General features: G+C 34.9%; 1 protein-coding gene across 3 annotated transcripts in view; it reads left to right on the top strand.

The window, feature by feature from the left end:
• PTPN3 (protein tyrosine phosphatase non-receptor type 3) overlaps nucleotides 1-21,195 on the top strand; it is a 122,783-nt gene that overhangs the window by 53,062 nt on the left and 48,526 nt on the right. For 2 of the 3 annotated variants that reach the window (XM_071455187.1, XM_071455178.1), the window contains exons 8-12: nucleotides 274-394; nucleotides 4,127-4,214; nucleotides 8,954-9,042; nucleotides 13,975-14,038; nucleotides 19,025-19,197. In XM_071455187.1, the coding sequence (XP_071311288.1) occupies nucleotides 274-394; nucleotides 4,127-4,214; nucleotides 8,954-9,042; nucleotides 13,975-14,038; nucleotides 19,025-19,197 (535 nt within the window). Of the gene's footprint in view, nucleotides 1-273; nucleotides 395-4,126; nucleotides 4,215-8,953; nucleotides 9,043-13,974; nucleotides 14,039-19,024; nucleotides 19,198-21,195 lie in introns of those variants that run through there. The other variant, XM_071455195.1, reaches the window with a different exon arrangement.

Genomic DNA, 21,195 nt, shown 5'->3' with positions numbered 1-21,195 from the left:
TGATGCAAAAGTGAGGCTACATAAGTAACTAAATAAAGTACTGAGTCATTCAGTGCCTGAGATTATAGTTATGGTAAGTGTATTTTGAAATAAGTCTTACCTCGCTGAGGTCATACAGTTCCCGATGCTCAACACTTCTTGTCTGTTGGGAAATAATTGGTAATTTCTGCATTTTCCCATATGTGTATGTGTTTTAATGAGAAGGAATTTCTTCTAAACAAAAATCCAATTAACTATGAAAACTTTGTATATGTGTTTCTTGTTTTTTAACAGCACAACTTGGAGACTATAATGCTTCAGTGCATTGTTCAGGATATCTTTCAAATTACAACTTTATACCGGAGCAGAACAAAGATTTTCTTACCAAAGTAGAAACGCTACATGAGCAACACAGGTAATGTGAACTTTTAGTTCTCTCTCACCTCTTGAGCTTTTAAAGAAAAAAAAAGATGTCAAAAGGAAGACTTGAGTTCTTAGTAGTTTCATTAGAACAGTATTTTATGTAGCTGTTAAATGAAATACTCTGGTTTATCATAGAGATGCTAGATTAATTATATTCAGAGTGTGATGCTAATGTGTTGAAACATTTAAATAAATTTCTAGTTATAACCTCCAGGAGATTAGTTAGCCTTAAATATTATTAAAGTCAACAATTTAGAACACTATACCAGATGTTTGAGGAGTTTGCTGCATGAAGAACATTTGATCATTTTTCAAATTCTACATATTTTTTTTGTCTAAATATGTGGGAAAAAACTCCAAGAAATGCCATAACCATAAACCACTTCAATTAACTTTGTGCTTTCACTCCTCTCTCCTGAGTTTAATACAAAGGCTGCAACAGATTATTCCAGTCAGTGCACTGCTAATTATTTTTTCTGACCCTGCTGATTTGTCTCTTGTAAGACTGCAGCTTTGGAATTAGTGGTGTTGATCAGATACTTGCAAGGGGAATGCAAATAGACCAATCTAAGAAATTGTCTGTGAGCAAATGAAATCCAAATCTCTGTAGACTTGTTTTCTCTGTCTGTATCTTTACTGCGGCAGAGCTAATTCCCTGCTCTCTTAGTTTCTTTGATTTATACCCTGAAATATTTCCATTTTCATGTCTTCCTAATGTCCCTCAGCTGCCTTTTTCTCATCTTTCAATACTCTTATTTTTTCCTCTGGTTTCTTTACTGCTAGTGGGTGTAGTGAGTAGTTCTGAACTTCACGTGTGGTCCCTAGACATCCAGCACAGGCCTTGTCATTTTTTGGGGCAAAAGAAGATAACCGCTGAACTCTAAACTCCAGCTGTCCTTTCTGTTGGAGATACTAATCTGGGCTGCTTTCCAAACAGTCCATGTTCAGGCACACAATAGCTGATGCTTCTTTCTACTCCTTCCAAATTAATTTGTAGTTTCCAGTAGGCTCAGTAGTTTTTTGAGGGGAAGTTTTTAGACAGGAATGAATAAAGCTGCTTGTCTTTTGGAAGCAGTCACCTTGGAGACCACTGAGGGAAGTTTCTAAAGAGTCTTGGATTGGCTGGGTTGAGCTCAGGTATTTAGTGCCGTGGTAGCAAGAGATATAAAACTGCAGAGTAAAGATCAGAAGTTAGCATTGGTCCAGACTAAGGTGTGGTGGGATCTGTTGGAAAGACACCTTTCTTCTCTGTGTCCTTTCAGTGATATCAGTGCTTTCATTGAGTGTCTTTGGGGTGAAGAAGCCTTGACGGTTGAGAAGTTTAACATCTGTATTGGAATTAACAGAGATGTTGGTAATTGAAGGTCTGAATAAAAATACTGAGTAAATTGGACTTGAAATTTTTTTTTTTTTATTGTTTTAACACGTCTTTAGAAACTTAGCTCTTGAGGCCAATTTACTTCAGAGTGCGAGGAGAGGCAGACAAATTATTGTATATCCTGACAGTATTTCTTGCATACTCCTTTGGCATTCCTGTGTCTCAGATGTGAATTTGACTACATCAGTGCCAAGAGCATACTTGACAAGAATGGCTCGGGTGTTTACCAGAGCTGCTAGGAAAGAAAGATGGAAAGGAAGAATTCACTTTTTTACCTTTGAGAGAACATTGTTCCTTTGGAATGGAATTTCTGCTAATCTGGAATAAAAAATATTTCTGTAAACTGTATAGGTTATCTGTAAGTTATTATAGCTTTGAAATTGGTATTCTTATATTACAGGGTTTCAAAGCCAACTCTATAAACATCTATCCTTTTTTCATTCTTTAGTGTCTATGCTTTGGGAAACTTTCACAAAGGAAAATAAAAAGGCTTGAATTGCTGAAATACAGACTTGAGAAGTTATGTCTTGTTATGTGCTGTAACTCAGTGCAAAGTTTTTGTTACCTAGGTCTTATGTTGCTTTTCAAAATCTGAGGAAGTATTCCCTGAAGAAGTCCATGTCACACTGTTCAGTGGACAGTATGTAGCTGTTAAGAAAGCAGTTTATTGTCATATTGCACTTGTGTAGCTTCAGAAATTTTCCTTCTGTGTTCATCCCTAAATCCATAGGGGGATTTTTTTGTATATAGTTGGTTCTAATGTGGTTTTCCTGCTGTGTTTTGCTGAGTAACATAAGCAGCCTGAGATCTTAGGATGCAGATATTGTCCAAATTGGTAAGGTTTTCATAGTGCTTGCTAGATCCAGTCATCAGTTTGAAGAGAAGGATGCATTTGAAACCAAATAGGATGCTTATATTCCAGATGAGGTTCACTAGTCCTTGGGTATCAACAACTGTAAAAATTGGAACATCAAGACCAGTTTCCTCTTGCCTGTTTATCTCACAGAATAATTACCATCTGCTTAGGGACCTGAAGGTTTCATTTCACCTCTAATTGAGTAGGAGAGTGTAACAACAAGTAAAAAACCTAAGTCTGTGCTGAGATACTTGTTGGCCCTTCAAGACACAAAGCATGACTGGTCTGGTGTAGATGGAGTATACAAATTGAGAATTAAAATTTGCAGGCATATCTTGTTAGTGTGCAGCAGACCTTCTGAACAAAGTACTTGATCAAAATATTTAAAATGACAGCAATGTACTTTTGCAAACATATTCAGCATACTTTTATATAACAAATTGGCCATTTTACATTGGTTTGTTTCTATAATTTTCTGACACAGTGAAAGATACAGGGTCTACTAAAGTTTTTCAGAATCAAGCTGACAAAAGTCAGTATACATGTAGATCTGAGAAACCAGTTTAGCTCAGTATTATGACAAACAGACGTTTTCTTCATCTTTGCTCTCTTTTTTCCTGATGTTATGGCATCCTCAAGCCACACTGGCCATGGCTTTCCAGTTCAAGGTAGCTTTCAGTTCTCTGCAGCATGATGTAAGATTTCCTAGAGTGACTGTTTCAGGGCATTGTATTTGGATGGCTTTGCATTTAAAAAGAGAGATGTTAATTGGGAATAATAGAGGCTGGAGTTCTTAACATAGCTCAATATTATGTCAACTTTTTGCAGGTTGTACCTAAATTGATTTGATTAATGTAATTTTATGCATGTTGTTTTGGAAGCTTACCCAGCAAAGAGTTGTTTTTACCTGTACTCATAGAAGCTTTCTTGAAGACGAGAAGGTCAAATGCTTTTATGATTTTAATGTCTTATCTGCAGGAGAAAAAATATTTTAGGACTTACAGATTTTAGGTTATCTCAGATGGCTTTTCCTTGGTGTGTTTCATATCTTTAACTTTTAGTCTGTTCTCTCTCCTTTATTTTATTAGTGCATTCGTGCTTCTTATCTTTCTTCTTCATGACTACTTTCTGAGAGACTATGAAATACACAGTATTTACAGATACAGCTTCTTATTAAAAATGTCAGATTTTATAGGGGAATTGTTTCCTCATCCCTTTGAAAATAACAGATAACAAAGATTTTTCTAAAAATAGCTAGTCCAGAATGGCTAAGGTAATAAAATCACACATAATTCACTTAATTTTTTGGGAGTACTTTAGCAGGGTATTCACCAGTAAATAAATTGTGGCACTACTTAATGTAGGGTTATTTCTGAGACACCGGACTTCAGCATTCTTCTGGTTTTATGCTTTTGGAATAAATATGATATAATATCTTTTACTTTTGACTTGTCTGTGGTTCAAATTTATTACTTTTTCCCTTCTTCTAGTGGCCTCAAGCAATCTGAAGCAGAGTCCTGCTATATAAATATAGCAAGAACACTTGAATTCTATGGAGTGGAATTGCACAGTGGTAGAGTATGTTTACATTGTAATTTTTCCCTTGGAAAGTAAATTTATGTGGGTTTTTTTTACATTAATTAATAGCAGTAAAAAAAAAGTAATATTTAAGTACTGACTTTATCATCTCTATTTTTAAGTAGAGCTGGGTAATTTTTCAATAACTTATGTATGACATAGGTGCTAGAATTTCAACCAAATAAGCTAGAGCTCCTCAAAGTGTAATAAAGTATTTTTAAGATAGTTTATGTATATATATATAGTTTATCTATATAAAGATATATATTAAGATAAAAAAAAAATATATATAAAATAAATATATTTTACTTAATAATTTTACAAAGGTTTCTGAGTGTCTTAGCATGAAAGAAAATGAAATGCTCTGTTTAGTGCTATTAGTTGGCAGGTGTTTTGCGAGTTTAATTTATCTGAATTTCTAGCACTAATTTCTTTAGTGTTAAGATTATAGAGGGTTTTTCACGTTTAAATTCCTGTATTCCTTGATTCCAGGCTAAATCTAAGTATTTAACAGCATGAGTGATGACCAGTAAAAATGTATTTGAATTCTTTAAATACAGGGTGTTTATTGATAAGAAACATGTCTTAGTATTTCACTGTCTACTGCAATTTAATTTCTTTGCTACACTATTCATCTGAAGTGAATCCCCAAAATGCTTTTTTATTTGCATTCTAGGGTGCAAGTTACCTTTTGTGCTTCTGTGTAATAGTAAATTGTTTTTGTATAGGACTTGTAGTGTAAAAACCAAAGGAAGTGTACTACAGATAATTGATTTCATATGTGAAGATGACTTCTAGTTTTCCTAACATTTTTGAGGTCTGTTAATAATCCTGACACTAAGAGTTAGAATGAAAAATTGATAAATTTCTTTAATGATGAGGAAGGAATAGAATGAGTCATTTGCTTCCTTCAGCATATTTTCTTCTTGTTTTTCTTTATGCTGCCACAAATAAGTGAGTGTTGCATTGAATTTCTAGAAATTCTTAAAGTACTTCTGTATGAAGCCACTGCAATTACATTCATATTCATGAAATACAGTGCTCAAAAGGTAGACACTTTTTTAAATCATGGATAAAAGTAGAAAGACAGGGAAATGATTAAATCTGACTTTGTATAGTCTGTCCATTAGGTTATCTGTCACCTTTCTACTTTATTGAAGAAGTTCTTAGTGTTATACTTGAGATCACTATATTCACTTAACTTGATTGGATATTTGCCTTTTAACTTCTATTATAGCCTAGTACTTTGATAAGCCAACTTGAGTGCTAAGATTTCCACTCTAGAGCGTGACCAGTCTCTTAATATTGACAGGATGTTGTTTCTGAAAGCTCTTCCAATTTCCATTATCCTTCCTGAGCTGCAGGCTGCTGAACTGCATGCAGGGTGTCAGTAGTGGTTTTACCAGTGCCAGCAGTGATAATAGATTGGATTCAGACATTTTCAGCTAAATGAAATTTCACTGCAGACAATTTTGCTACTGTTTCAATTCAAAATAATAGTTTTATCAAAATTCATTTTTTAAGGATGAAATCTGTGATCTGTTTTTTCTAGCATTGAACTAGACATCTAGATGTTTAGAAGCTGAGAGGAAGGAAGTAGAACCCAAACCAGAAAATATCATGCCACCTTTCAAATTGAGTTTCAATATCATTTGAATGTTGATCTTCATTCTTCCTCTCCCTTCCTTATCTCAGAGTAGGTAATGGAAAAAGAAAAGTACAGAGAAGGATAACAATCATGAATGTTTAAAGGAAAAGCCTTCTGTAGCAGGTGAACAGCATGGAGAATGTGAATAGCCAACAAGATCTTCAGTCTACCCAAAAAGAGACAGGTTTAAGTAAAGAACTTTTCCCACAATGCTGCAGTTGAACTGTAAGGGTTACTTCTGATTTAATGGATGCTCAAGGTGAAATAGCTATCACAAACAGTCAGGCAGTCACTGGAGTCCATTAAACATAAAAGAAGCTTCGAAACCAGGAAATCCTCTACCTGTAAATGACCTGAAGCTGAGAAGGGAAGTCATCAGTCAGGGTTTAGTTAGTTGTCTCTGAAGTTTTGTCCTTCTAAAACATCAGTTGCAAGTCCCTGTTTGGATTGAATGCCATGAGGCAAACCTCTCAACCAACATGAGGTTGGCCTTGCTCCCTGTAAGAAGTTTACAGAGAAGGTTTACAAGCTGCTTCTTCAGAGGCTACTGTGTCCTGCCCCTGCTCTGGCAGGGATGTTTACAGTGCCTCCTGGTATCCTCCCCCCTCTCAGTACTGCTTTTAAATCATCCTTCCAGTTTTGTCACATCCCAGTGCCTTGACAGATTAAGCAGGGGCTAATTAAACTGTGTCTCTGTGAAAGGGTTTATCTCTGTGGATTCTGATGATCTTGTTCCTCTTAGATGGTGTATGGAAGAAGAACCAGGTAACACCTGGCTTTTATACTAATGGCCCAAAGAAGCTGGTGCTCCTGTACTGGTGGTTGAGAGTGGGATACTCTTGGATAATGTTTCTTGAAGAGCAGATGGATGTATAGCTTCCTTATTTTTTTTTTTTGTTTTATGATACAAAGTTAAATATTTAATATAAGTGTGAGCCTTTGTTTTTAGCAACTTACTAAATATGCAACTTCAATCTGAGCTCAGTTTCCATCTGCAAACACTTTTGCTTTTTTTCTGATGAAAAATCTGAACTGCTAAAATAATAAAATATGTGATAGTGGTAGGGGAGACTCAAGAGAGTGAATTCAATATCTTAAAACTATATTGATATTCCTTGAATTTCTAATCTCCTTTTCACTCTGGACCACTACCCCCTCTGCTCAATAATTAATCTGCTGTTAACTTATCTTTCATTTTTACTCAGAGAGTTGAAGATAGGAAATTTTTTGAATCAATATTATTTCCATATCTACAAAAATAAAAATGGCAATTGTAAATTAAATCAAATATGAATCGGTATTTAACTAGCTAGATGCCTGGCATGACAATTTTTTACAACTTTTCTTTACAACTTTTTATTATTATCTTCTTCATGTGACCTGTTTTTTAATAAAAATATGCATGTTATTTCTTTCTTATGCAATTTAACAGCATGCTATGAAAGTGAAATAACTGTACATCGATATCATTTTTCGTTAGAGAGACCCTCTCTTTATGCTATTCCAGCATCTTGATTTTGTGTTTCTTAGGCCTAATACAAAAGAATTCATAGTAACAAATAACATGGGAGCTTAGTGGTTTGGGCTGGTGCAGAGGAGGGTAAGAAATGAACTTTGTTCTGACAAAGCTTCTGGAGAAAATAGAGTAGTTTAGCCTAATTAATCCCCATCAAGTGTTTTAGATAATCCTTTGTTTCTACTTAATCATGTTGATTCTAAGGTTTTACTTTAAAAGCTGTTTTTTCTTCACAGTATTGATTTTTAAAAGCAGGAACCTAGTGTAAGCTCAGAGTGCTAATAATACAATTTTCTACCCTGCTTTAGGTTGGCCATACCATGGCAGAAGCAGCTAAACTGTAGGCACTTAATCTCCTGAATACCTCAGTGTTTTTACCAAGTATTTAAATACAGGGATGTCACTTCTGGATTCCTGTATTATGCTTTGCAAATTAGGCTGGACTTCACTCATTTATGGGCCTGAATCACACTTCTATTCAACTGTTTTTAAAGGATTTATTATAGACTTTCCACAGTATTGCCAGAGCACATGCTACCTGTTATATTTTCCCATACCTTACTAATATAAAGAACTTGGGATTGGACATGGAGGAAAGCCATATATTAATTGAGCCCAGAGTACCATCTAGAGGAGCAACTGTGCTACTGAAGGCTTTAATCTGTTACCATTGGCTGTCCTTTAAAAACAATCTGAAACTGCTTTTGAGTCAAAGCTGATATTTGAAACGATGGATTCTACTTACATGTGGATTGATGTATACATTTAGGTCTGTTTAGAAATCTGTGTAATGACACATTAGTGTGTATTGATCATAAGAACTGGGAAGCCAAGATTTGTAACTTCTTTAACATCGGACTGGGTTTAGGCTCAAAATGACCATCCATCATCCTCCTCTCTGCCTTTTTGTTTTTGAGGTTTTTTTAAGCTCAAATCTTTGCTTATATGTTTTCTCTTGAGTATCTCAGTACCTAGAAAGGATTGTAAAATTCTGATTTTTTTTTTTTTCCCAGTTGCATGTGTTAAGCTAATGCACAGCTTTTGGTTTAGTTAATAATGGATTTAATTTATTATATGAAATGTTCATGTGTATTTCTCCAACATATTCTCATGTGTGAAATTATGGTCACCTCCTGTGCAGTCTTTCTTGGTAAGACCTTTTAGGAAAAAGTAAGGAATTATTTCCTCTCCTTTTTTTAACAGCATGTAATCAGGCAATTTTTGTTCAGTTCCCAAAATTCTGTGACATTTACCTGACTAATCTTTGGAAGTATTTCAACTTCTTTCCTGAAATAAATAAGGTTAGACTTGCAAATTTACTCTTGATGCAGACCTAAGGAACATCCTGGGTAGTAGAATGAATGTTACAACTTTAATGAATGAATAATATTTAGAATGTGTAATAGATAACATCAAAGGAAAGACATGTGCAAAAATCAAAACTCAAAAATGTCATTGATTTTATTCCTCAAGTGTAGCAATTTAGGTATAGAAAGTGTGAAAATAAATTTATTAGTAGATAAATGTGAATGACACAAACTGCATCTGTATTCTTACAGTATTTTTCTTTTTTAGGATCTCCATAATCTAGATCTTATGATTGGGATTGCATCCAGTGGGATTGCTGTATATAGAAAACTCATCTGTACAAGCTTCTATCCCTGGTAAATTCCTGTATTGTAAAGAAATGTGTCCAGTTTTTTCAATCTTACGTCCATTTGCTTTCACAGTTTTTCCAAAGAAGCCTACAATACACATATTTGTTCTTTATGGAGTATTGTATTATTTTCTTGTGCTTAGATAAAAACAAAAACTTACCTAGGCTTTTAAATCTTTAAGACTTTTGAAGTCCTTACACTGTGTGAAGTCTTGATCAAGTTAATTTACATACAGGTCCGAGTACATTATGAGGACCTTGTGGTCTTAGAGATTTGTTGCTGTTGTGCTCCATAATATGTCTCTTTAAAAACAAAACCAATCAGTATTGCTATTAAAGTTCAGCCCCTAATTCAGTCTGAATTAAGTTCAGTCTGAACTTTTTAACGTGGCATTCAGCAAGAAGACACTACTTGAAGTAGAAATGTAAAATTAGGTTTTTGGAGTTTCAGATTTACAGGAAGTAAGATAATATAATTTAGACATTTTTAAATGTCATCAAATATGGGTATATAACATTTACAAGCAGGTGAGAGACCTTCACATTATTCTCTGATACATAAAACATTAGAATGCATGATTGTGCTGTAGAAAATAACCTCTGCAAAGAAATAATGTGCACAGGAACTCTGATGTGAATGACATGAGAAGTTACATAAGCTATCATTTTTTTAAAGTGCTTTCGGGCTTTATTAGTTATATCATACTAAAATTATAACCTGAATAAGAAATTATATGGAGGTCAGGCATTTCCTTAAGGTTTTTGGATTGGATCAGAAAGAAATTTTTTCCAGTCATTCTTTTTTAAATGAAGTATGAACTTTTTTTTTTTATGCTTGATAAAACTATAGCTTTGTCATGTTATATGTGAATTCTTTGAATTTGTAACAATTGTTCTGGATAACTTTTTCAGTAAGATAGGACAGTGTTCTTAATCATGACAGAAAAATACATTCCAGTGAGTTGTACTTGCTTTTTGGCCCTTAATTATAAAAAAAAAAAACTCCCTAGCTGTAGTCTTTAAATACTAGTGTTATTCCATCCTTCCATTTATGAACCCAGCCAAACAGCTATTTCCTATAGAAAAACAATAAAATCAGTTTCAATTTAAATTCTAGGGGAAAATATACTGCATGGTCTCTGGATTTTTTTTCTTTGTTGTGAGTTGCATTTCAACTCCCTGGGATGTACTGCAATCATCCGGGGTAAATGCATGTCAGTAATAATGCTCTCATGTAGCAGCAGAGTGAAAGCTTGTATTTTTCCATTTCTAATGCACATTGAAGCATAGAAGACTTGACTCTCATCTTTATGCCTTGAGTGTTTCTCTTTCATACATCAGCCTCTCAGCTTCTTTCAACCTCTACAGGTTTTAAAAACTGCCAGCTGGAGGAACATTTTCTGTCTTCTGCCAGTGTTGTTCTGCCAACTTAGTTGACCTAAGATATGAATTGATAATAGTTGTTCCTGAAAATCACAGGAGTAATGGCATTTTAAAATCTGTGACTATGAATTTTTTTAAGGAAGGGAAAAATAGTTTGTAGCACACAGGACAGGAGGAATCTACAACTTCCTGTGCTACTTTTACTCCTGAAGAGCACAGAGGAATAAAACACAGATGCTAAAACATTTTTCACAAAAGCCTATTCTCATTTACAGAAAAAAAATTGAGGGAAGTAAAACCCACAGGTTTTTCAGTTCAAATAATTCCCACTCTAAAATATGAGGTTTAAGCAGTAATATTTTAAGCTGACAGCTCATGCAGTTGTTCCAAGCTTTCTTACTCACTCACTTTCTCTCTGCTTCTCTCTCTCTCTCTCTAAAAATTTCATTTCATCTTGAAAGCAAAAGCTCCCTACACAGGGGCTAACTTTTTGATATTTTATTTCTGGCATCTTGTTTGAGTTAATCATAATTCTTTGTGCAGGAATGGTGTCCATTCCCTGATCCCACCAAAACAAGCAAACACTGAAAACCACCAGAGTGGTTGCTTGGGATGTATTTGTAGTTTGAATTCTCACTTTTATTTTAGATCTCAAAGCAGGATGTATTTCTGTAATGCCTGAAGTAGTATTTATTTAGGCTCTTTATGTAACACCATTTGTATCAAGTGGTTTTTCCTATGGACTGTGCAAACTTCACCATTAACAAGTTAGAACTCAAGGTGGCAGCAAACACCATTGAAGCACTCTATCCAAAATTTTAAGTAAAATACTCTGCAGTGGATGACAACAATACAACTATGCCATATGGTAGTAGTCAAAGGGGCCCAAAAGTTTTCAGGAACAGAGGCAGTGAGAGAGCTCTGCCTTGGCAAAAAGATGCTTTTCAATCAAAGCAACCTACGTAAAGAGCTGACTGATCAGTCAGCGACAATGCAAGTCAAGATAGGTTTAAAAAATAGCTTTGTATTTAATGCAGTATTTTGTGCACTCTGCAGAGTTATTCTCAAGGGTGCTTAACAGTTATATGGTTATTTCCAAATTTTCCAAGTAAATATTAATGGCAAAAACATACAAATACAGCAGCAACTGAAGTTAGGTAGTAAATGCTATTTTGTGTATGCCATTTCACTGCTTTGAAAATTTCAGAGAAACTGGTTGAGGAATGCATAATACATTGCTAGTTAAAACTTGGAAAACAAGTATCTTGCATAGCAAATTGGACAGAATCTTTTTTCAGTGGCAAAGTATAGGGTTTACAGGTAAAGAAACTTTCTCTTTGCTTCAAGTCTCAAGTACCAGCTGTTAGTACTAAGTTCTAGGACAGGACTGCCAGTTTAATCAAAAATTAGCAATTCTGTGGCCCACAGAGTGACAAATCTATTTTGATGCTTGTGAATGATAGGAAGATGGGACCCAAAAGATCTATCATTCTTAATATGCTACAACTAGTGAGTGCTTTTTAAATAAACCATGAAATTTAATGATTTGTGAGTGTTGCATATCTGCAACACTCACAATTTGTGAGTATGCATATCTGTCACTGAACAGATTATTGGTGAGAGAAAAGGGCCACTGAACTACCAGTTATAAGACTAGTAACTGCATTCTATTAATATAATTTTTGGATATGGCATTTTCAAGAACTTGTTAAGTCTAAGTGCTTTGACACCTTAATCTCCTAGATTTTTATTTTCTAGGTGTGAACATTCAGTCAGTTTGTGGGCATAACATTGCAAATGATTTTTAGTTATTGTTAAATGAAAATGTCAGAGTAGCAAGTGTTCTTCATGCCTGAACTAAGTAGGTTTAGTTGTACTTGAAGAAGAATGAATGGAATGGAGAGGGGTATTCTATTTAGGAGAATGTCAAAATAAAGAGACTTAATGCTCTGATTTGGCTTGAAGTGATTATGTGGTCATGCACTGAATCATGGGGGCTGTTTTGGTTTTGATGGAGTTTTGGTAGTTTTTTGTTTGCTTGTTTTGAGGTTTTTCAAGAAAAAGCGGGAGGTAGTGGAGAGCGATTGAGGGAGTTTTGGTACTTGCAGCTCAGGAAATACAACTGAAAATTTCTGACTTGTCAGATATTCTGAATCAAGAGCTTTTAGATGAGCAATGCAGATCACTGATCTTTGAGGTAGCAAGTCAAATGACACAAGTATTTTAATAGTTGACCTAACAGGAGAGGTGGATATGATTTCAATTTTCCATTAATTTTCACATCAGTTTGTCTTGTTGAAGAATAGTGTTGAAATACCTGTTTCTTTGTGTTTCTGTAATTGATGGAGAAAAGCATTTTCTGAAAATGGCATTGTTTTCCACCTCTTGTGCAGAAAGAGGGATAGGTAATTCCATTAATATTCTTGTTAGTAACTGGCAAATATAGTCTCCTGTATCCATGAAGGATGTTGCTCTATAACTCAAGTGCCTCTCCCATGAGCAGTTGGGAATGAGTTTTTATGCCATCGCACTTAATGAGAGTAATGCAAAAACTGTGCCAAACTGAGAGAACTTTCAACAAAGTTCATACCTGGTATCTAACATCCTGTGAAACATCTGTTCTCGAAAATATTATGAGACTTTTAGCAGTAAATTTACAAAACCCTTTCATGATTTTTTTTCAGGCAAATATGACTTGATCAAACCTTAAATAGGTTTCCTAAAGGCCTCTGTAAGATTCCAGCTGACTATAGATCAGAGATTTCTTTGTCCAAAAATGCAGGTTTTCAGTTACTGAAGTAGAACTATTGCAGAGAAAATTTAGGTATTTTAGACAAATCTTGTTTTGCTGTGGGAAGGTGTGCAGGTGGGTGGAAGTTTGTTTAATTTAGAAAAACTGATAAGTGTATAATTAAAATGAAAATTGCTTGAGCACCAATTTCAGTTGTAATCTTTACCTTAGAAAATATGTATTCACGCTGTGTATATTTAAAAAGATGTGTTCAGTTCTAAAATTACCACATAAATTACGTAGCAATGTTAATGAAGTGAAAAGTATATTAACACTTTTTCCTACAGTTTTCATCCTTCTAAAATGATGATTTTATCTAGAGATTTTGTTTAGTGATTAAGACAAATACATGATATCTTTCACGTTATGAAACAAATTCTGCAATGCCTCTGCAAAGTTTCAGTTGTTGTAAGACCAACCTTGTCATGTCATTAGGGTCTTCAATTTTGTTCCTTTAGTCACAGTTGTCATATGACTCTAAAGTTATACAAAAGTTGACACATTTAACATTTGTGCAGCTTAGTGTAGAAGATGTCATCGAGTTTTTTGCTGCAAGAATAGATTTGGTGGGAGAGAACTGCTGTGAACTATTTAAAGATTAAACGAGGACATTTATTTGCCACTCAACACAAGAGATGGCTGCATATTATTCATTGAATATTTTACAGCTCTAATCTTTCAGGCTTACTGTACACAATATTATTTTTCATTGTTTTATCACTCTAAACATTGCTCGGTATTTCATGGCCTGTTTCTGTCTTTTAGGGTGAACATTTTAAAAATTTCCTTTAAAAGGAAAAAGTTTTTTATACAACAACGGCAAAAACATGTAAGTAATCCTCTAATATTGTTTTGCTCTAGTGTCAATATTCAATATTTTATATTGAATGTAACCTACAAACTGCTGATCAAAAGGCTCTGTTGGGATAGTGTGCCTTTGAAACTCTTTCGTTAACTTGGTCTTGCTATTCTTGTCTGCTTATTCTCTCTCTTTTTTCCCTTTTATTGTTTCTTTTCCAACACTGAATCCCTCCACTTTCAGTCTGTTGGAGTGTATCTTTCCCATAGAGGCTTCTTTTCCCTTGGGGACTTTGGGTAAATGCAGATCTCTGTCCTTTCTCCAATATCTACTAACAGCATATTTCCCCTTTCTCACCAGCATCTTCTGCTCTTTCCCTTGTTGCTCTCCCTGCCCTGTAGAGTTCCCTAATGCAGTGAATCTACTAAACTGCTTGTCCCTTCTAGGGGGAGTTTGTGAGGTCCCTTCAGCTTATGCGGCTCAGAGCTCAGGAAGAGAGCAAGGTTCCTGGAGGAAAGGAGAGCTTTGCAGATGGCAAACATGAGGTTGAAAAGGGAAATAGCCCACCTGCTGCTGTGTGTAACATGGAGGGCTTTAGGAGTTGGCAAATTATATGAAGAGAGTTGATAAAGCGCACATAAAATTTTTGAACTGTTAAGAGATGGCTTCTGTTGGTTGCTTTGTGCTCTTTGAAGAACAATTGAAATATTAGTCTATTTAATGGGGAAGGAAATCTTGATTACTGATTATTATTGTGCTGCCACAATATGAAAAAAATATTTTTTACAAAGAGCATAGATTATTTAATATGACAGAAAAAAACAACTTCTCAGAAACTAGTGATCAGCAGATGTATAAATATTTTAGTTCAATTGAGGAAAAAACTTCGTAAAAGGTAAATGTTAACTTGTACCTAAAGTTCATGGAGGTTCTTTCTGGTAGTACACAAGCTCTTAAATTTATAGGAACTGTGTTACAAGACTGTGTTACAAGATCCACATAGATTAGAAGGTCTGCTGAACACAGATTTCTAAGGAGGCCTTTTTTTTACCCAAAAGGAAAATGTTTTCTTCTTTTTTCTTTTCTGTGTAACCCTTCTTTTTTCCCATTTTGGTGGGCTCTTTGAAATTTGAGGAGTGTGCAAGTAAGTATATGTTACATTTCAGGATTCATGTATAAAAAGAGTTAGTTTCCGGACTTAGTGTTACTGCACTTATGCTTGCACACGCACATAGCACACACAGGGTGTGTCCTTACACACAGTAGGGTGATTGTAAGGTTTTTTTACTAGCTGTAAGTTTTGAAATATGTTTTTTATATGCAGACATATCAGCCTGTTCATTTATATTTCACTGCATTGAAGAAATGAGTGGTTGATAGACCATTCTACTCAATTGTGAGTGTAAACACTTGCAAGTAGTAACTTCTCTCCTGAGTTTGAGGATTAAAAATTCACTGATAAATAGTAATTTTAAAATCTAAATATTTTCAAATATACGGAGAAGTGCAGGCTTTCAGACAACTTTTTCCAGGGCTTGGAACTCAATGATTTTTAGTCCCTTTCAACCCAAACCATTCTATGATTCTCTGAAAATGAGTGTATTCACAATGATTTTGTAATATGAACAAATAAAGTGTCAATATAGAACTATCTGTGGACTTAATGTAAAATATGTGTGTTCATTACATAAAGACTTGGCTGCTGTCAAAAGTAGAATTTTTGTCTCTGGAGACCTGTGTCACTTTTGAAGAGAGCAGCAATCTTAATTTGTTCAATCAAACATCTGATAAATGATGACAGTTCAAGGCTCTTAATTCTTTTAGCTTACCTTCTCTTAAGTGATCATAGTTCTTTGTTTCATAACCTCCAGAGATGACAGTAATGCATGCAGTGTCATGCTTAAAGAGCTACAGAACTGTAAGAAAAGTAAGGCCAGCTGCATGACCTTTTTACTCCTCCTCAGTTCATGTGAAAAAGCAGACCAGGTGTGCCACTGAATCTGTGGATACATCCATCCTTGTCAGCCTGCTTTGTTTGAAATTTAGGGCATCAAGTGTGCAGTGCTCTGGTGGTATTGCTTGGAAAAGCTTGCTGGTGCCGTGCAGAGGGAGAGAGGAGAGTGGAGTCCTAGGGGTTTCACCAGAATAGTGGGATGCTTGAGGGGTGTGCGAGGACAGATGACTGCATTGGTGTCAGTCTTCAAAATGATCACTTTTTTGCTTGGAAAGACAGAAGCAAATAGGTAAATGAATCTGAAAGTAAAAGAGATGAAAGAGTGTGGGGAAAACAGAGCAGATACTGTATATTCTTAGGCAAGGTTTGACTAAAGAGGACGAGAGTGCTATAGAACCTCTTTTGTATTTTATATGTCGTATGTAGATTCAAAAATCTACAGAAAGTTCTCAAAGGCAATGGATTTGCAGTCCCCTGGGATATGTCCCATGTTTCATTGATTTGTTCTCCTTATTTCATTTACTCCATTTTTCTTTCCTTATGCACCTTCTCTGAAAAAAACAACTTACCTTATCTCACTCTTTCCCTTCTACTCACCTTCTCTTTTACCCTCCCCCTGCTCCGGTCTGTTGATCAGCTACTTGATTAGGAGTATGCAGTATTTCTTTTTCTACTGAAGAGCCAAATAAGGACTGGGGAGCAAGACTGATGAATCAGTGAATGTCTGATGCTAGAGAAGCTCATGACATGTAGGCTTAATGAAGGGTGGAGGATTTAAGGTAGGAATAGGAACTATGCTGTTTAAAGGCAACATTTTGTACCTTTCAGAAATGAAATTTTATTTTCAATGTGCTTACCTAATGCTTAAAAACAACTTCATTTGTTGCATACTAAAATATATCTTCGCTTTTTATGCTCTAGATATTTTCAGATTTTCTGTTAATGGAGTGAGTAGGCATACAACTGATGCAGAAATTCTTCCATATGCTGAACTAGCAAAAGACTTTAGTTACGAAGAATTGTTCCCTTTACCTCAAATTTCTCTAACCCTCATTTCTTGATAATCATGAAAATGCCATTCTTTTAGAACTTGACTTGAGAAGTATAATGGGCATTATATCCTGGGATCCCACTAGAACTCTCCTCACCTTTAAAAACATACACAGATTTAGCAGCATAACTTGCAAGGTGGCCTGTTAGTGAGGTAGATTGTAATTAACAAAAGATTATGTTAGTCTAAAAATTGAATAAATTTTTATGAAACTTCTCAAAATATTTTTCCTAGCTTAAATCCATGTTGAAACTTTCAGCCTTAGAAACTTAAAGGCTGCTAAGAAGGTTCTGTGACAACAGAAAAGCACACATGTAAAAAGTAAAATTAATTGCTGCTATCAAACCTAAATTTAAAAAGAGAATATTAGATATACTTAGTTCCTTATCTTTATACTATAGTCTTTCAGTATAACTGAAATATTTGAATAAAATAATTTTTGTGGCAATTGAAAGGCCAGTACTTCAGGCCAACAAAAATATCTATACACTTACTTTTACTTGTCTGCTGGAGTAGTAAAACCCTTCAAGTGGGATTCAACCAACAGGGAGTATGTCAGAAATAGTATTTGTCATTAAACCTTTGTGATGTGTGCTTCATATATTTCAAGAAATTCTGAGTTAAGATTTGCTATGCTTTCCTGCTTTGTTTTGTGTAACTACTTAGAAGCAATTGTGGTGAACTGACAAATTGTTTCCAATATGCAAGAGACTCAAATAACAAACCCACATCTTGAAAAGAAAATATGTTTTAAATGCTTTAATAGATATAGGGAAAACGTTCCTTAAAGACTGTAATCAGTTAAATGTTTTTCAGTACTTATGTAAAATCAAGAGGAAATCTTTTTTCTCTTGAGAGTGTCACTATTTTTCTTAAAAGCTGCAGATTCTCTGGACTAGACATGAAGTGATTTGCAAAAAGCCGGCTTGGTCTCAGATACTTGTCAATTGTAAAAGGCTGCCTAGAAATAAAAAAAACACAAGAAAAACAGATTGACTATACCAGCCAAAATGGTTTGTAGTTATTTCCCAACAGAATTGTTGCTGTGAACAAGCAAAAGGTTGCCTGTCTAATTATATGTTGAGATTACAAAATTAGTCATAATTTAGAGGAGCTAGAAAAGGTGAGTGATGAAAACTTGTTTTTTCACTGGTGTGCTGAGCTATGCTGGCAATTGTCTCAGGTCTCATGTTACCTTTATTTCTACTTTTTGCATTGCTCTCGTTCCACTTTCTTTGCATCAATAACTAGATTAACTAACCAAAGCTTTCTCTTGTACAAAACTCTTGGGATAAACATTGATGGCACAATTGTGTTGCACTCATGTTTCACTGGCACTTTGGCACTGAAGTTACTCGTGAGAGTTTGCATCAAGACACGCAAGTTTTATATTCTGCTGCCTTCTGAACCTCCTCATTGTGGCCTCACATTATCATCCAAGCAGGAGTGGATTTCAACAGCAGTAGCAGCAGCTCCAGTCCCATCAGAAGTATTTTCTTTCCCCAAAGAAAGATCTCGGTTAACATCTTCAGTTTTTTCTGAAAGAATGAAAAGAATATGCATTTTGCATATTATGGCACTTGAAAGAACATTATTGAAATGAAGCCTTACATGAAGAGTTTGAATTCAAAGAATGAGGGTTTTTTTCCTTTTGACATTGCACCCTTAATTGAATGTTTTAAAGAATTTTGTTTGTCTTAAGAGGTCAAAATCTGACTGGAAACCTGAAAATATATTTATCAGTATGACATGATACTCATATATACAAAATCTTTACTGCTCTAGAACTTGTAAAGTGCACATTTTGCAGTTTTTAATTTCAAATAGTCATAGAGGTATTTTGGCCATCTCCAGCTCAAAATCTACTGTATGCTGGTTTTTTGTTTGTTTGTTTGTTTGCCACAATGTATTTTTCATGTTTAAGCTTAAAATAATTCTTGTTTTTTTATGATCTTGTTTACTGTTTCATCTACTTGTATATGTTGAAACATGGTGTTCCCTACTGTTACAGAATGAATCCAGAGAGCATATTGTTGCCTTCAACATGTTAAATTACAGAGCATGCAAAAATCTTTGGAAATCTTGTGTAGAGCATCACACATTTTTTCAGGCAAAGAAGTCACTACCTCATGAAAAAAAGATATTATCACATTATTGGACTCTGGGTTCTAGAAATCCAGCAAAGTAAGTATTGTGTGAAAGCATGTTTTGCTCTATGATGGGAATGGGAGGATTTGTGTCAGTAGTAGCTCAAGTTGGAGTGGCAGAGTTGAGTCCTGTCCATAGCTTTGTTCCAGTCTATATATGAACCATTTGACAAGTTATATGGCTGTGGTTTCACTTTCTGCAATGTGATCTCCTTACAGTAGAACTTTTCTTATAATTGCCTCAAAAGGTGTTTGGATATATGTTTTACTACTATTTTTTTCAACTTGTTGCTTCAGTCTGGAGTATAAAAACACTGGAAAGGAAAAATGTCATGTAGCTAATGATCTCGTAAGAGAATTTCAGAACAGATTTGTTTTGAAATGTTTAGCCATTAGTGTCATATACACATTCTGTTTAATATGTTAGGGCAGTTTCTGGACTGCATCACACCAACCACTTATTACTGACACAAAGATGAAAAACTTTTTCCCATTCAGGTATTCAAGATAGCCCTGTTGTGACACTTCTAATCCTTTATTTGTCTCATTGGATTCTTCTAGTTACAAAGCACTAGAAACACTAGTCTCCTGGTGTTGTTTAAGATTTAGTTACCAGGAAGTAATTGTTTAGAGCCTGTGATTTTCCTATATGAAGCTGGGATTATTCCTCCCCATATGCAGTTACTGAGCCCTATTGTCATTAAAGTTAAGCTGCAGGTTTATTGTCCAGTCACATGACGTTGTAATGTCCCTCTCCATTTCTTTGCAGTTAGCCCTTATTTGGCTATCCTGTGTGATTTTTTTTTTACTCTGCTCTTTTATTTTAGGGGCTTTTACATTTTTTTGATAAGTATCAGTCACAGTGATTTCTTCCGTTATGTTCATTTTTTTCTGTTGTTACATTTATCAGCAATTCAGCTACAAAGATGTCATGTCCTGTGGCTTCATTGTCTCATCCAACCTGTCCCAATCCACCTACCCCACCCCCCAAAAACATTCTGTAATGAAACATATAAAAAAATATTTCATATTAATAGTGAATGAAAAAGAAAGTCTTGTGTCATTATCCTCCCTGGATGTGAGATTCTGGGGGGTTCTTTGACCCTTTGATGATCTGTAGACTCTCTAGAAACCTTCTTCTTCTCATGATTTTTGGAGAAGTATTTTATTGTTTTGTTTTTGTTCATGGGTAGTGTGTTTTTGTGAGTTTTTTGTAGTGTGTTCTCGTAACAGTTTAACTTTACATATAATTTGTCAGACTTGGAGATTTTCTGTCTTCTATTTGGATAAGCTTCAACTTCTGAATGATATCAACATGCTTCAAATGCCTCCTCAGACTTTGGTGGCTCTCTGGCTCTTCACACTCTGATGTCTCTTGATACTGCAGAAATTAATACCAAGTGCACTGGTATTGCTTGTAAATGAAGCAATTAACCCCTGAGGGCAATGTAGGAATTCTGATAAAATGTTATGCTTTTTACTGGAGTATAATTCCATGTTTTCACCTAGTACTAGGTCATAGCTAGATGATCTGGTTTTTAGGTCATGGGGAAAAAAACCTAGTTGTACAAACAGTATTCTAATTTTCTAACATTTCAAAAATACCTATTTTTAGAATTAACTCATTTATGGAGTGTTATGACCTTGTTGTTCCTGTAGTGGAGGTGTTGAGGTGACTCAAAGTTTGTTGGATTGTCAAGTCCTGGAGTCCTTTATTTCTTTCAAATTCGCAAAGAGATTGAAAATCCTGATCTTCCTATAGGACAGATATATACGCACAGTGATTCCACAGCCTTTGTAATGTTAAGAAAGAAAACAGTATGAGTTCCAAAGGGTACCAGTTTAGTATAATTTCATTTTTTTACCAAACATTTTAATTTTGACAAATCTGCTCTTACAATTTCTTAATACTCTGTAGCATACAGGACAGTTCTCATTGTTGATCTGAATTACTAAGAAATAATTCCATTTAAGTAATTTCAGTGCTCTGAGGCATTTTCTGCTGAATTGCTTACTTAGAGTTCTAAGGAATCTC

Source organism: Agelaius tricolor, unplaced genomic scaffold (genome assembly GCF_023055355.1).
Source record: "Agelaius tricolor isolate 1412-34295 unplaced genomic scaffold, bAgeTri1.0.p SCAF_2, whole genome shotgun sequence".
NCBI lineage: Eukaryota > Metazoa > Chordata > Aves > Passeriformes > Icteridae > Agelaius > Agelaius tricolor.
The sequence above is the reverse complement of the archived record's forward strand: the minus strand, read 5'-3'. Positions and strand labels throughout refer to the sequence as shown.